Source organism: Calonectris borealis, chromosome 19, assembly GCF_964195595.1.
Source record: "Calonectris borealis chromosome 19, bCalBor7.hap1.2, whole genome shotgun sequence".
NCBI classification, from domain to species: domain Eukaryota; kingdom Metazoa; phylum Chordata; class Aves; order Procellariiformes; family Procellariidae; genus Calonectris; species Calonectris borealis.
Genome location: NC_134330.1, coordinates 8,086,368 through 8,101,382, shown reverse-complemented (window position 1 = coordinate 8,101,382; position 15,015 = coordinate 8,086,368). Strand labels below are relative to the sequence as shown.

At 66.3% G+C, this 15,015-nt stretch overlaps 2 protein-coding genes across 2 annotated transcripts; both read right to left on the bottom strand.

The window, feature by feature from the left end:
- Positions 1-474: 474 nt before the first annotated feature.
- LOC142090658 (ras GTPase-activating protein 4-like) lies at positions 475-10,448 on the bottom strand. The gene is made up of 20 exons (XM_075168905.1): positions 10,384-10,448; positions 6,082-6,138; positions 5,624-5,737; positions 5,201-5,262; positions 4,950-5,079; positions 4,562-4,643; positions 4,247-4,378; positions 4,073-4,164; positions 3,703-3,826; positions 3,442-3,595; positions 3,043-3,107; positions 2,710-2,822; positions 2,453-2,639; positions 2,038-2,175; positions 1,600-1,920; positions 1,370-1,507; positions 1,161-1,296; positions 960-1,080; positions 819-877; positions 475-674 (listed from the first exon to the last, which is right to left on the bottom strand). The coding sequence occupies exons 1-20, from the start codon at positions 10,446-10,448 to the stop codon at positions 553-555; spliced, it is 2,412 nt and encodes an 803-aa protein (XP_075025006.1). The 3' UTR covers positions 475-552.
- Positions 10,449-12,663: 2,215 nt separating this feature from the next.
- Positions 12,664-15,005, bottom strand: LOC142090749 (uroplakin-3b-like protein 1). The gene is made up of 6 exons (XM_075169110.1): positions 14,960-15,005; positions 14,354-14,500; positions 14,023-14,257; positions 13,853-13,929; positions 13,146-13,275; positions 12,664-13,009 (listed from the first exon to the last, which is right to left on the bottom strand). Exons 1-6 carry the CDS (start codon positions 15,003-15,005, stop codon positions 12,904-12,906), a joined length of 741 nt encoding a protein of 246 aa, XP_075025211.1. The 3' UTR covers positions 12,664-12,903.
- Positions 15,006-15,015: the final 10 nt, after the last annotated feature.

Below are 15,015 nucleotides of genomic sequence, written 5' to 3'. Positions count from 1 at the left end.
ACATCATTTGCAATGTCCCCAGTAGAACCACCAGAGACACCACCACTCCAACCATCAGAAATGGCACCACCAGTGCTGCCACCACAGAGCCATCACCAGCGATGCCACCACCACCACCAGTACGGCCACCAGAAATGGCACCAGCAGGACCCTGAGTGATGTCACTAGGGCCACCAGCAGGGCCACTAGTGATGTCACCAGTGTCACCACCAGCAGCACCATGAATGCTGCCACCAGCAGAGCCACCAGTGATGCCACCACTGCCACCAGCAGGACCATCAGCGATGTTACTAGGGCCACCAGCAGGACCATCAGCGATGTCACCCATTCCACCACTGGTAGCACCACCAGTGCCACCAGCAGAGCCACAGCCAGTCCCCCACCCAGTGCTGCCCCCCCCAGAGCCACCAGTGCCCGGCCCCATGGCCGGCAGCGTCCCCACCAGACACGGACAGAACAGGACAGGACAGGGCTGCAGGGTACAAAGTGCCTTTATTGCCGTGGTCCCCGAGGCGTGGGGACCCCAACCCCCGTGGGGGGGCCCCGGGCCCCTCATGTCTGCAGCTGCAGCAGGGCGGGGGTCGGGGGGGCCGGGGGCTGCGCCAGGCGGTGGCAGCCCTCCAGGTCCCCCAGCACCCCGAAAAGCCGGCTCAGCCCCTCGGGCAGGGGGGCACCTGCGGGGGGGAGCAGCAGTGAGACCCTGCACCCCCCAAGGCGGACACCCCACCAACCACCACAGCTCCCCCATCCCCGGGGACATGTCCCACCCAGAGCACCCCCAATGGGGTCCCCAAAGTCCCCCCACACCCCAAACCTACCTTCACCCCGGGGGCCATTTTGGGTGCCCTCCGGCTCCAGCAGCTCCCAGTACTTTTCCCTAGGGAGAGGGGGAGGAGAGGGATGGGCCCTTAGCAGAGGTGGGGGTGCAGGGGTGTCCCCCCAGGGCGGGGGTGGCTCACCTGAGGGTCCCTCGGAGGCCCTGGAGGTGGTGGAAGAGGCGCTGGGCCTCCGCCGCGGGGTCCAGGGGGTCGCTCCAGTCCTGCAGGGTGACGCCATGCCGGGTCCGGTCACACCCCAGCCCTGCGGGACAGCGGGCTCACTGGGGGGGAAACGACCCCACCAGCACCCCCCACGGGGGTCCCGGGTCCCCTCCCCGCTACCTGTCCTCTCCCTCTGGTGGCAGCAGCTCCACTTGTCCCCACGGAAGACGCCGGGGTGGTAGGCGCGGAGGACGCGGGGGTTGTTGACGCACACCTTGCGCAGGGCCGACAGCCACTGGTTCAGCTCGTTGACGCACTGCGGGGGGGGGGGACAGTGAGGGGGCTGTGACACCCCGCGGGGGGGTGTCACGTCCCCGTCCCCGTCCCACCTTGCACTGGAGGTAGGCTGTCTCCTGCTGCCCGCCCGCGCCCACGTAGACCACCTGCATGACGTGGGAGCTCCCGAAGCTCTTCTCCTCCACCTTCTCGGCAGCGAGGATGTCGGCCAGAGCGATGGTGCCGCTACGCTGATGGGGGGGGGGGGGGGACATGACACAGGGGGTCATTGCCACCCCCCGCTGCCACCACCCTCACCGCCCCCCCCCCGGCACCCCCCTACCTCGGCGCCGGGGCTCTTGCCGAAGCTGAGGGCCTCCCCGGTGAGGCAGAAGTGGAGCTTCTTGGCGGCGGTGGCGAGCAGCGGCCCCTTGGCCCGCGTCTTGTGGACGAAGAGTGGCCCCTCCTTCACCACCGTGGCAGGGGGGCCCAGCGGCCGCCCCTCACCTTCCTCTTCCTCCTCCTCTTCCTCTGTCCCCACCAGGCGGGTGATGAACTCCTTCATCTGAGCAATGCCCTGCTGCAGGGCGGGCAGCAGCGGGGCCAGCCAGGTCTCCTTGGCCCGCCCGGCTGCCGGCTCCATGTTGCCCACCATCTGGACAGCCTGGAGACCCCCCCGGGGACGGTGGCATCACCAGCGGCGGACCCAGCCCTCCCCAATGGGAAGCAGCCCACCTGGGGGACACCGCCACCCCCCCGGTGTCCCCCCGCCCCGTCCCACCTTGGCCAGGAGCAGCAGCGTGCGGCTGGTGCGCGCGTCGGCGTGCGTCTCCCGCAGGTGGAAGAGCTTGGGGGTCATGATGGCCGGCGAGAAGAAGCGGAGGCAGAGGAAGCTGGTGACGGCTACGAACTTGGCGTGCTGCGGCCGACCGAGGCGGGGGGAGACGCGTAAGGGTCTGTCCCAACGCGGGACATCCCCGGGCACCGCATACATCGATGCGCCAGGGACACGGGGGCTGGCTTGCTGTTTGGGTGCAGCACGGCCCTGCTGTCCCCCCTGCACCCCATCCCTGGGGGGCTGCCCCCATGCCCAAGAGGGGACCCCATCGACCAAAGCTGGGGACTGCGCCCAGTGCACCCTGTCCTCTGGGGACATCCCTGTTTGAGCCCCGGTCCATCCCCCGCCGCAGTCCAACCTGGTGCTGGGGGAAGCGCTCCCCGACACGCCGGAAGAGCTGCCGGAAAGCGGCACGGATGACGGGGGGACACGCCGGGGATGACTTGACAATGGCGTCCAGCAGTTCGCCCAGGTAGGACTGGAGGTGCTGGCGGCCCTGCTGGATCACCTCGCCCTCCGTCTGCACCCGGTGCAGCCCCGAGCATCTGCAGGCACCGGCACCGTCAGCCCCACGGCCGGGGTCCCCCCTGCCCCACCGCCCCGCACGCCCCTTACCCGACGTCTTTGATCTCCACCTTGCCGGGGTCCAGCTCCACGTACTTCTTCTCCTCGAAGACGCGGGTGATGGTGGGTCCCAGGATGGCGTGCAGGTACGGCATCCCCGTCACCTGCCGAGGGACCGCGCAGGGGACGGTGATGGAGGGCACGGCCACAGGTTTGGCACCCGATACCCCCAGGTTCACCCAGAGGATTTTCTCCAACCTCCCAGCCCCAGGGGAAGGCACAGCCCCACCAGCCCTCCCAGTACTCCCCCAGCGAACCGGCCCCAGTGGGGACAGCCCAGAGCCAGGGTGACCTGGGAAGAGCAGGTTTTGCGTGGTGTGGCACCTTGAGGAAGGACTCCATCGACTTCGAGGCCAGGGAGTTGCTCCGGAACAAAGTGTTGGGCTCGCCTGCAGAACAGGAGAGGGTCCGTGGGCTTGGGGATGGCCACAGGTCACCAACTGGGCAGCTGCCATCATGGGGGGCATTTACAGGCACAGCCCTCCCTCCCCAGCCATTTCCATGGGAGTTCCAGGGATTTCCTAACCTCAAACCACCTGCTCCTCCACCAACCTCAGCCCCTGAGTTGCTTGGGATGAACCCAACAGCTTCCCACCTGGAGCATAGAGTGATGGCTGAACCTCAACCGTCACCCCAAAAACGTCACCATGCAAGGTCCTGGAGGTTTTGTAGCCCCAGGAGATGGTTGGAAGCCACTAGCTCTGCTCCCTGCTCCAGCCTTACAGGGTTTGGCCAGCTCCAGCTCGAAGAGCAGGTCCAGGAACTCCTTGACCAGCCCTTGGCCCAGGAAGAGTTTGACCAAGTTGATGGCGACCTCCTGCCGGCACTCGGCCGTGGTGGTTTCATCCAGGAGGGTGACCAGGTGCACTTGGCCGTCCTGGCGAGAAGAGGCACCACGACATGATGGCCCGAGGGAGACGCACGCCCCGGCAGAGAGCCGGAGGAAGGTGGGTGCCCCAGCAGGGCTTTGCATGGACCCCTCACCTGGCGCCCAGACTTCACCTCCTGGGACAGGAGCTGGACCAGGGGCTGGTAGCAGTGGGAGGGCAGCACCGTCTCGTCCCGCAGCCTCACCTGCAGCTGCAGCGAGCCCAGGCTGCCTCGGCGCCTGCAGGAGCACAGGGTGGGTGGGTGGAGGGATGGATGGAGAAGTCCTTCACCGAGCAGGAGGTGGCCCAACAATCTGGGAAAGCCTGGGCAGGCAGGTGGGGCTGCCCTGCACTTGCCCCCCCACCCAGCCAAGGGCATTTCCAGGAGCTGCCCCTCCAAAGGGATGATGCTTCCCCTCCTCAAGACCCCTGTGGGCACCGGGGACCCCCCCGCCACACCCCAACACCCCCCTGCTGAGACTCACTCATCATCCCTCGGCTTGGACTTGTCCGGCCGCAGCCTGAACCAGCCCTCCTCCTGCCCGGCCACCTCCAGCCCCTGGACGCTGAACACCACCTGGGTGGGGAAGGCAGGAGGAGGTTGGGTGGGCAGCCGGGCAGGGCCCCCCCAATAGCGGTGACGGGGTTTGGGGGCTCACCTTGCCCAAGAAGTCGTTCCTGCCGACGAGGTCCCAGTCCCACACCTCCACGCACAGCTTCTCCTCGGCGGGCTCGGCCAGCTCGAACTCGAAGGTCTCGTTCCAGCGGGGGTAGCAGGATTTCTTGATCACCTGCAAAGGCAACGGCTTCATCTCCCCTCGTGGGGTGGATCCGACACCCTCCCTTGGGGACACCAAGCTGGGGATGCTGGGGACAGGGACGGTTCCTGGCCAAGGTCTGGGCTTCCCAGTGGGATGATTTCACCTGCACCGCCGGCAAGTTGAGGGATCACGATAAACTGAAGTCGTACTCACGGTGCTCTCCTGCGCCTTCCCGTTGTAGCGCAAGCGGACGAAGGGGTCGGAGGCGCCGTTCCGGTCCTTCCTGGCCAAATCCCTGCCGAGAAGTGGGGGAATTTGCCAGTATCCTCCCAAAATACCTACGGGCACCCACGGCACCCACTCCTCTCCTCGGTTCCCCAGCATCTCGAGATACATGCCCTAAAGACCAGCAGATGAGGTGGACCCTGCCCCAGGACCCCCCTCAGATGCTGGGTGGTGGGGAGGATGCTCTGCACCCAAGGGAGGATAACTGAGAAGACCCTGATACAGTGGGGAAACTGAGTCACAGAGCAGCCAGGACTCACCGTACTCATCCCAGCTGCACGTGCAGCCCCCTGCCGCCCCCGTGTCCCCTCCTCACCTGGCCTCCAGCACGGTGCAGCGCAGCCGCCGGCCACCCTGGCTCCCCAGGACCTCCACCCGCAGGTGGATCTCCCCCTGCACCTCCTCGTCGGGATCCACCTCGCTGAGGCTCACCCAGCCGCTGTAGCCTGTGGGAAAAGGGGGCACCCTCATGGGGGGGGGTCATTGGGGGGGACCCTCGGGACAGGCTCGTTGCAGGGGTGGGAGATGGGTCCCTGCTGGGACCCTCCCGGCCAGCCGTCCCCCTACCCTTGGGGTGCTCCGCCAGCATGTCCCGGGTGATGCAGACCTTCCCGATAACGTCATCGCGGCTGGAAAACAAAAGTCAGGAGCAGGACACGGCGTGGGATCAGAGCCCACCCGCTCCATGGGCCCCAGGCAGGACAGCCCCTGCCACACATTTCGGGGGGGGGAGAAGGTGCCTGGGTGTCCTGGGCTGGGGCCACCACGGTGTGTCTGTCCCCATGGAGCACATCAGCCACCCTTTGCTGTCAGCTGGAAAATAACCTCGGGAAATAACTTCACCCGTTTGTGTCCCAAAGGCCAAGCCAGCGTGGGCAGGTGTGGATTCTCTGGTGTCTACAATGGGGTTGAGCATGCAAGCAGCCGAAGCCACCAACCTCCGAGTCCCCACACCAAGCCCCCCCGGCCCCGCAGCCGACCTGCCCGTACCTGAGCGCATCCTCATCCATGACGTAGATGGAGACGCTGTGAAAGGCGGGCTGGAGGTGCACCTCGTATTCCTCCCCCCAGAACGGGGACAGCGTCTTCCACACTGTGGCAGTCCTGCGGGGCAGACGGCGTCGGTGACAGGGGGGACGGGGCTCCCCACCTCCCCAGCCCTGTGAGCTTCCCAGCTTTCGGTGACACGTGGCTGGGGGCAACACCCTCAGCTGTGAACCCTCAGCTGGGGCAGGGGATGGGTCCCTGTCCTTGGCAAGACATGGGGGGTGGCCATGAGCTGTTAGACATCGCGGTCTGGAAGAGCAGCTCAGCCCAAAGTAGGAAGCAATAATAATAATAATAATAATAATAATAATAGTGCCTGCAGCAGTGAAGATGGAGGAACCCGCCAGGAGCTGGGTGTGCCGGCAGGTTTGGGGACCAGCCAGGGACATGGAGCCGCTCACCTGATGATGGCCTCATCGTCGATCTTCACGATGCAGTACGGGTCGCTGCTCCCTGTGCTGGAAGGACACGGCACAGCCCCATCAGCGCCGCCGGCCGGCCCCCCCACCCCAACCCCGCGGGGCTCTGATGGTCATGGGCGACCGAAGCCTTCAGCCCTGGCAAAGCCCCCCACGGAGGGGGGACCTCGCAGGTGCCCCTTGTAGGCACACCCCAGGGCTATGGGGTGCTGGGGGGGGGGTACAAAGGCACCCCCAGAAACCAGTGGCTGTGGTGGGTGGATTTGGCCACGGCTGCAGGCACATGGGGACCCCGGCTTTGCTCCCGGCCTGGGGAAACACATCCCTGACTGTGTCCGGCCACCGCATCCCGCTGGCAGCTGAAAGTGGCTTTCCTCTTCCAAATAGGAAGGCGAAGAACAAACAAAACCCACCCTTTCCCCAGAACAGCTCCAGGCACCCGCAGCCCCGTTGCACGCACTGGGAGCGGGGCCACGGCAGCCTGCTCCAGCCCCAGGGTGCAACCAGAGCCCTGACACCTCCGTAGGGATGGGGACATCCCTGGGGACACCCCCCAGTGATGCAGAGGGTGCGAAGGGCAGGCAGCACATGCCACGGTGGCCACCGGCTGTTGGCAGCCACCACGATGCTCCGACCCCGCTTCCTCCCCGGGGACGACGCGAGTCATCGCTCCCGTGCGCCGCTGCCATAAAAAAAAAAAAAAAAAATCACCATTTTACAGCTTATTGCCCCAGTTCCTCAGAAACGAGGTGACTCAGCGGCAGGCAGGGGTGGGGGCTCCGGCCGGAGGCAGAGGAGCCGGCAGGACCCGGGTGCTGGCCAAGAAGGTGAAAAGGTGGTGGCTCCCGTCCCGCAGGCAGCCGGCGCAGAGCAGCCCGCTCCGAGCGCGGTTACTCATTAACGGCGTTCGTCAGCCAGCCGCGAGCGTCCCGGAGAAAGGGGGGGGCGCACAGGTGGGGGTTTGGGAACCCCAAGAATGGAGCAGTTTCCCCAGCCCAAAGCCAGGGAGGTTGAGAGCCAGCTGCTGGGGGGATTAAAAGGGTTTGGGGGGTTAGAAGGGTTTGGGGGGGGCTCCCTGCAAAACACAGCTGCGGGGGGTTTCTCTGGGCTGTGCATCCCCGGCACCATGCTGGCATCCCCATCCCGAGGCACCCCAATCATTTTGGGCCACTCGCGGTGCAGGCACGTTGCTAAGAGCAGCTTTTTGCCTGCCCGCTCCCATCTCCAGCCGCCCTCCCGAGAGGGTTTTAATGAGAGCGGCGGCCGAAGCGCCATTAACCAGAGCCTGTGGCTGACATTTCCTGCCTTACGCAAACCATCGAGCGGGCAGGGAGCAGGCAAGCAGAAAGGGAACATCTGCTCACCTGCGCCGTGCCCAGCAACGCGTGCCCGCTGCCTCGATGCTGGCAGCAGGAAAACCTTGTCCCCAACACAGGGACATTTCGAGCGCACGGGCTGCTCCACGTCCCTAGTCACGAAGCTGCCCTTGCGGTGCTGGGGCATCGTGTTCTCTGGGGATTAAAACACAGGGTGGCCAAAATCCATCCTCCACGGGCTGCAGGAGTGGCTGCAAAGGTGCCCGAGCTGCTGGGGAGCCTGCGATCTGCATCAGTGGGGGATAAATCCCCACTGCAAAGGCAGGCGGGGAACCCGGCACCGCACCGGATGACATCGTCTGCACGGCATTGCCGTCCCTGGATGCTAACCAGTGCCCGGGAGATGTCAGGGGAAGAGATTTATAAGGCTTGCCGGCTGCCAGCGGGCACTGGGCATCCTGCTGACGCCTACGCAGAGCTTGGCTTGCTCCGGCCACCCACCCCGGCCCCTCCGCGCCGGCACGGGCGGCCGCAGGCAAACAAGGCTGGGGGTTTGATGCAGGGGAAGGAGCTGGGAAAGGGGAAGGTTGGGCTTTAAAAAGAGGAAATGAAGACTGAAGCTTTAAAGATCGATAGCACAGTATAAATTAGCCGGGGGGGGAAGGAACTAAACACGCGTGCTCCCCGCAGCCACCCGTCCCGGCAGGCAGCACTGGGGGCTGAGGCATTGAGTTTTGCAATTAAAAATTCACTGGTGTAGACAGCGGCGCCGCTTTGCTCAGCCCTTGGGGGGGGGGGGGGGGGAAGGGAGGGGCAATAAAATAAAATAAAATAAAATAAAGCAGATCATTTTCCTTGCTTTCCTGCAGTGAAGGTGCAGGGGAGGATTTTGCAGTGCTCAGCTGGGAGGGAGGCTCACGCTCCCACTGTGTCCCGGGGTGGGGGGACAGGGGCAGAGCCCACCCAGGACCAAGCCGGAGCTGCTGCGGCTCTTCCCGCCTGCCCGGGTTCTGGCCCCGGCGTTAGGCAGGGACGTGCCGGAGGCTGAAAGCGGGAGCGGGTTTCCTGCCTCTTTATGGGCAGTTTCATGGTTTCGAGGCTGCACGGTGCCAAGCCCCGCGCTGGGCGGGCGCTGGCTTGGAAGGCAAAACCAAACAGTGGCTCTTCTGCACTGGGAGGAGGTGGGAGACCCACGGGCACAGCGGTGGCCTGGGCTAAACCCCGGGGAAATCACACTGCTGCTGCTGGGGAGAGGAGGGGGCGGCCGGTGGCACGGCTCCTTGGAGCAGGGTGGCAGCGGAGGGGGTGACAAACCACTGCAACATCGGCTAAATCCCACTCCTGGGACTCCCTGTGCTGAATCCTGCAGGAGCTGGGGGGTCCCACAGGGGCGTGGGGGTGCCCCGTCACCCATGGGTGCTTGCAAGCGGGGTCTGACCTGCAAACACGCCCGGGGCCGGCGCTGACACCCCGCTGATGGATTTCCCCTGGGGAAACCGGCAGCGATCCCAAAGGCTGTGCCAGGGCAGAGGAACCGGATCTCATAACCCCCGTCCGCAGGGGAGGGGGACGGCGGCCAGGCACGGCCAAGGTCAGGCGGCGGCAGGGGAGCGTGCCGGATCCGCTCGGGTTTCCCTCCCGCTGGGGCGGCCGCTCTCCCTGCCCAAAGCGGCGTCCCAAAGCCACCGGTCAGGAAAGCTCCTCTCAAGGCGTTATCGCACGGCAGGTTTCTGCAACTGGCTCCCCAAAAAAACCAGAGCCTCCTAAAAACCAGAGCCTCCTAAAAACCAGAGCCTCCTAAAAACCAGAGCCTCCTAAAAACCAGAGCCTCCTCGCGCTGGTTCGAGCTCCCGGCAGGGAGTTACGCTGAGGGATTTAAAAATCAGGCCCTGACACACAGGATTTAAAAAAAGAAAAAAGAAAAAAAAAGAAGTCATGTTTCTTTCTGTGTTTATCCTCTTTTTCCATGACGGCTGCAGGGATTTTTGCTGGTTTTTCGGCAGCCCTGACCCTGCCCGGCTGCCAGGCGCTCCTCAACAGCCTCCCACTGCCTCCGCGGCCGGGGGCCACCCCGATGCCGTCCCCCCATCCCACCCCAACGCTGTCCCCACATCCCACCCCATAAGGATCAGAGCGATGAGTCGGGACACGTGGGCAGTCCTTGGGGGGCTGCCAAGGAGGGAAAGCCCGAGCCAAGGGGCCACTTCAGAGCCCCCTGGACCGCAGCCAGGTGGGCTTGAGCTGGGGCATGATGACAGGGGCCAGAGCTCCGGGGCTCCTCCCTGCTCCTTTTGGGGGACGGCTGTACCGGGGGTCCTGCTGCATGTCTGGAGGTACCTGTAAAGGACCCAGCTCCAGGGCCAGCTGCAGGTGGAGGGTGCATGGTGGGGGCTCACAGGGGGAGGGCACTGCTGGGGACACCCCACAACACTGGGTGCTCCTGGGAGGCAACCTCAAAGCCATCCCGGGGGGTGTCCCCAAGTAGTGGGGACATCAAAGCACTGCTGAGGGAGCCCCCAAAGCACTGAGAGGTACTGGGGGCACCCAAAGCTATCCTGGGGGGAACCCCCAAAGCAAGGGGGATCCCAAAGCCACCCTGGGGGGAACGCCCAAAGCACAGGCACTGCTGGGGGGACACCCCAAAGGATCAGGGGAGAACAAAGGATTCAGGGGGGAACCCCCAATGCAAGGAGACCCCAGAGCCATTCAGGGGGGAACCCCCAATGCAAGGAGACCCCAGAGCCACCCTGGGGGGAAACCCTCAAAGCACAGGTACTGCCTGCAGGGACCTCAAGCCGTTCAGGGTGAGCCTCCAAAGCAGGGGGGAACACCCCAAAGCCGCCCTGGGGGGTGTCCCCAAAGCACAGGGGACCTGCTGGGGGACACCCCACAGCACTCCTGGGGGAGGGGGGCTCCCTCCCGGGGATGCCCCCCCCCAAAGCCCTCCCGGCCCCCCAGGGGCACTCACATGTCCTTGGCGGGCAGGTTCCTGCCCTCCACGATGCGGATGGAGAGCGCGCTCCGCCGGGCCATGGCGGGCGGGCAGGCAGCGGAGCGGAGCGGAGCGGAGCGGAGCGGAGCGGAGCGGAGCCTCGAACCGGCGGTCACCCAGCCCCGCGCCCATGTGCGGGCCGGCGCCGCCGGCCGCCAATCAGCGCACCGGGCGGGATGAGGGGCGGGGCAGGAAGCCGTTCCCCGGCGGCGATTGGGTCATTATATCGGCTGTCGGCCAAGGGGTGGGGACTGGGTGGGTGTGGACGGGACTGATGAGGGCGTGGGCGGGGCTAAGGTGGGCGTGGGCGGGGCCAATGCGGAGCCGCGGGGCGGGCGGGGTCCCACGGGGGCCGGGGACGCCCCACGGTGCCGTGGGCCCGCCGGGACCCCCGCTCAGCCCCCGGGGACCGGCCGCGGCCCCAGGGCGGTGCAGCCCCGGGGGTGCTCAGCCCAGCACCCCTCCTGGGCTGGCAATTAAGGACCGGACCCACACCGGGTCCCCCGCTCCCCCCGTTCCCCCCACGAGCCTGGGGGGCTGCAGCTCCCAGCCCAGCGCCGACCGCTGCCCGCTGCCCTGCGCCCCAAAACCCCACCTTTTGCTCGCTTTTTTTACCTTTTTTTTTCTATTTTTAAGCACTGCACCCATCCCGGCTGCAGCACCCCCCGGCTGTAGCACCCCCAGAGGGACGGGTGACATTTCTGGGGGGCTTGGTGCCACGGGGGACCCCTCCTGCGAGACCTGCCTCGGCTGGAGGACTCGCCCAGCACCCAACGCCGGGGCTCAGGGCCATGCCAGCTCGGTCCTTGGCATTTGCGCTGGGGGGATACTACGGGGACACCGCGGGGACACTGCGGGGACACGCTGCCCCGTCCTGCAGCTCTGCCCCTCTGCCTCCCCCGCACAGGGGGACCGGGGCGCAGTCCCCTGCCACCGTCACTCCCGGCTCCCCATGTGCCAGCCCACAGCCCCGCACGCGGTCGGGGCCGCGTGTCGCACCTCCAGCAGCGCCCGCGTGACGGGGGACAAACCCCCCCAGCCGCTCGAGGCCACTTTGCGGGTGATACGGGTGTTTCATGGCGGGGGACGGGGTAGGACGGAGGGGACCCACGTTTGCTGGATGAAACTGTCCCTTCGGTGCGCCCGGGCTGATCCCCGCAGGGGTTAATCGCCGGATTTGCTTCATTTTCCTTGGCTGGGCTCCACGGAGGCCGGCTCCTGGCAGCGGCAGCGCGGGGGGGGCAGGTTGCTAAACCCCCTCCGGGCAGCGTAAGGACACCCCGGTACGGGTGCTGTGACCGTGGATCAGGTAGAAATGTGATGCTGCCCTTTGCACGGCGCCTATGGAAAAAATATTAATGTTAATATATGTGTATGCATAGGTATATGTGTATGTATATGATGTATGTATTTATATGCATATCTTCCCCGACTCCACTCGAAGCGGGGCATGGCCAGCCTGCACTCTGGCCTTCTTGTCCTCAGCACCAGGGGGGTCTCATCCTGCCCAGGCTGCAGGATCAAGGCACCCACGACCCCGGTGCAGGATCAGGCCCCGCATCCCCCCGAGCAGGATCAGGGACCCACACCCTGGTGCAGGATCACGAATGCTGGATCAGGCCTCCCCACAGCCCCTGGTACAGGATCAGGCCCACCACAGCCCACACCCCCTCAGTGCAGGATCAGGCCCCCACATCCAGAGTCCCAGCGGATCAGGGATTGGCACCCTGGTGCAGGATCAGGCCCCGGGCTGCCGGTCCCCTCTTGCCATCTCGTGGCTAGTGGGGGAACATCAGGAGCACCCGGGCAGGATTGGGCCAGCTCTGCCTGGGGGAGACCCTCCTCCGGGTTTGGAGCTCAGGGAAATCACCCTGGGGTGACGGGAAAAGAGAGAAACACCCCCCACCCCTCCACCTGCTCCTGAGGGCATTTCTGTGCCCCTCACCCTAGCGTCAGGGCTGCTGGCAGGGGGGCACCCTCGTTCCCCACCCAAACCAGGCACACGCAGCACCGCATGTCCCGAGCCGGGTGTGAAAATGCTTCTCGCACCCCAGACCCTCCCTGGTGCACCCTGCCCCGGGTGGGGGCACCCCCCCCAGGGATGTGGGCTCAGGGCCCTGCCCAGGGGTGCGGGGAGCGGGGCTGCGGGGCTTTTCCCAGGGGCTGCGGGGTTTTTCCCAGGGGCTGTGGGACGTGGCGAGGTTTCGGTGGGTGCCCTTCCCGGGGAGGGTCACAAACAGGAGGCGGAGGCCGGGCGCAAAGCACGCGGAAAGGCCTTTAATCTCCCGCTCCATGGCGGCTCCCGGGGGTCCTGGTCCACGGGGCAGCTCTGGCCGTGCCCCCATGGCAGCAGGCGTCGTGCCACCGACACGGGTGGTGCAATCGCGAGGGCACCCGAGGGTGCGCGGGCCGGCGGCGGCTGGCGCGGGAGCAGGGGGGCGGCGGTGCGGTGCTGGGGGGGTGGCGGCGAGGCAAGCGCGGGGCTGCGGCGGGGGCTCAGAGCCGGGCGGCCGGCTGGTCGTAGACGTGGTGGGTGTTGTACCGCTGCACCGTCACCGCCTCCGGCTTGCTGAAGGTGCTGCTGCCGCCACAGGCGTCAGAGCTGGGAAGGGAAGGGGGGGTGACGGACAAGGGTGGGGGCCATGGGGTGTCGGTGTCACCCTCTGACGCCGGTCCCATGTGCCCAGCACCCATCACGGCTCTTAGGTGGTGCGGTGGGACGCGGGGGTGGCACTCACCCCCAGAAGACCAGCATGGCCACCAGGCCGGCCAGCAGGATGGCGAAGAGGATGGAGAGGATGGAGGTGAGGGCGATCATGCCGGCGCTGTGCCCGCTGCCCATCACCGGGATGCTGCCGGGCGGCTTGGCTGGGGAGAGAGCGGGAGGGGGGAGCAGCATGTGCACCCCAGGGCAGCGCAGGGGACCCGGCCGGGGCACGGTGCATTCGTGGGCAACCCCAGTGTGCAATTGCACCGTGCAAATGCAGTGTGCAAACACAACATGCAACCCCAGCGTGCAATTGCACCGTGCAAATGCAGCGTGCAAACACAACATGCAACCCCAGCGTGCAATTGCACCGTGCAAATGCAGTGTGCAAACACAACATGCAACCCCAGTGTGCAATTGCACCGTGCAAATGCAGCGTGCAAACACAACATGCAACCCCAGCGTGCAAATGCACCGTGCAAACGCCACGTGCAATTGCGCCATGCAAATGCACCGTGCAAACACGATGCACCATTACACGATGCCATCATACCCCAGCAGGACCCGCAGCCGCCCCCTGCCTCAGTTTCCCTAGCTGCTCACTGGAGCGCTGCACCCCAAGCCACTGGTGCTCAGTGTGCAGCCCCCCGGGACCACCCCGCGCCTCCCCCCCCCCCGCACCCCCTCACAGCTGCAGGATGGGTGCGAGGGGCAGGGCGAGCACCCCAGCAGCGGTACCTGTCTTCAGCATGATGGGGTCCGACCACTTTGATTCGGCCACGGGCCCGGAGTCGTTCAGGGCGAGGAACTTCACCCTGGGGGTGGGAGGGGAGGTTGGCCACGCTCCCCCGAGTTGGGGGGCTGCCGGCAGGCCCCGAGGGGGGGCACGTCCCCGAGAGCAGGCTCACTGGTACGGCCCGGGGCCGGGCAGGGGGCCGTTGCAGGTGGGTCTCTTCGTATCCCCGGCGCAGCTGGTCTCGCTGCCGACGCGCAGCACCGTGATCTCCCCGGGGGCGCTGGGGGGGCAGGGGTAGTTGACGTTGGTGGTGTTGAGGGTCATGTAGGCGAGGGTGCTGGTGGGGAAGTCATGGAAGTCCCGCTCGGGGGTCCCCGGCTCCACGCTGTTGTTGAAGGTGTTTACGGCTGGGGGGGGGGGGGACGGGGGTGAGGAGGGAGCCCAGGGGGGTGCGGGGAGCCCTGCGCACACCCCTGCCCGGGGCCTCGCCGCACCCCACCTACCCTCGGGGACGGCCACCACCAGCCAGATGACGGCGTCGCTTGCCACATCGGTGAAGACGCAGCGGGGCTGCTCCAGCACGAAGGTGGAGGCGGTCGTCAGGCCCCCCAGGGGGGATCCGGCCAGGGTCGGTTTGTACGGGACCTTCTCTGCGGTGAGAAGCCAAGGGGGGTGCGGCGGAGGGTGCGGACACCCCACTGCAGCCCCTGACCGGTGGCTGCCGACAGGCTGCAGCGGTGCCGGGGGCTCGGCGTGGGGACAGGGACAGGAGGGAGCTGACCCCTGTCATCCCGGCTGCGGGGCCCCCGCTCCCCTCCCGCCCCCCGTTTTGGGCTCAGGCACGTTTCAGGAAAAGAGGAAGCAAAGACACCCCCGTGCCACCACCCGGGGAGGGACACCCCTGCGAGACCCCAGAGGACCCCACGCTGTGCCAACAGACCCAGGAAGGTGACACCAGGGACACCAGGGGTGGCACCCAGAATAGGGGGGGCATCAGCTGCCCTGCACCTCCAGGCTCCAGGGGGGGGTCCCCAGTGCCCGTGCAAGGGGACAGCAAGCAGGGGACAGCGGGGACCCCCAGCCCAGCCCGATGGCGTTGGCGGACTCACCCAGGCCGTGGGCCGTCGCCAGGAGCAGGAGGAGCAGCGGGAGCATCGTGCGGGCG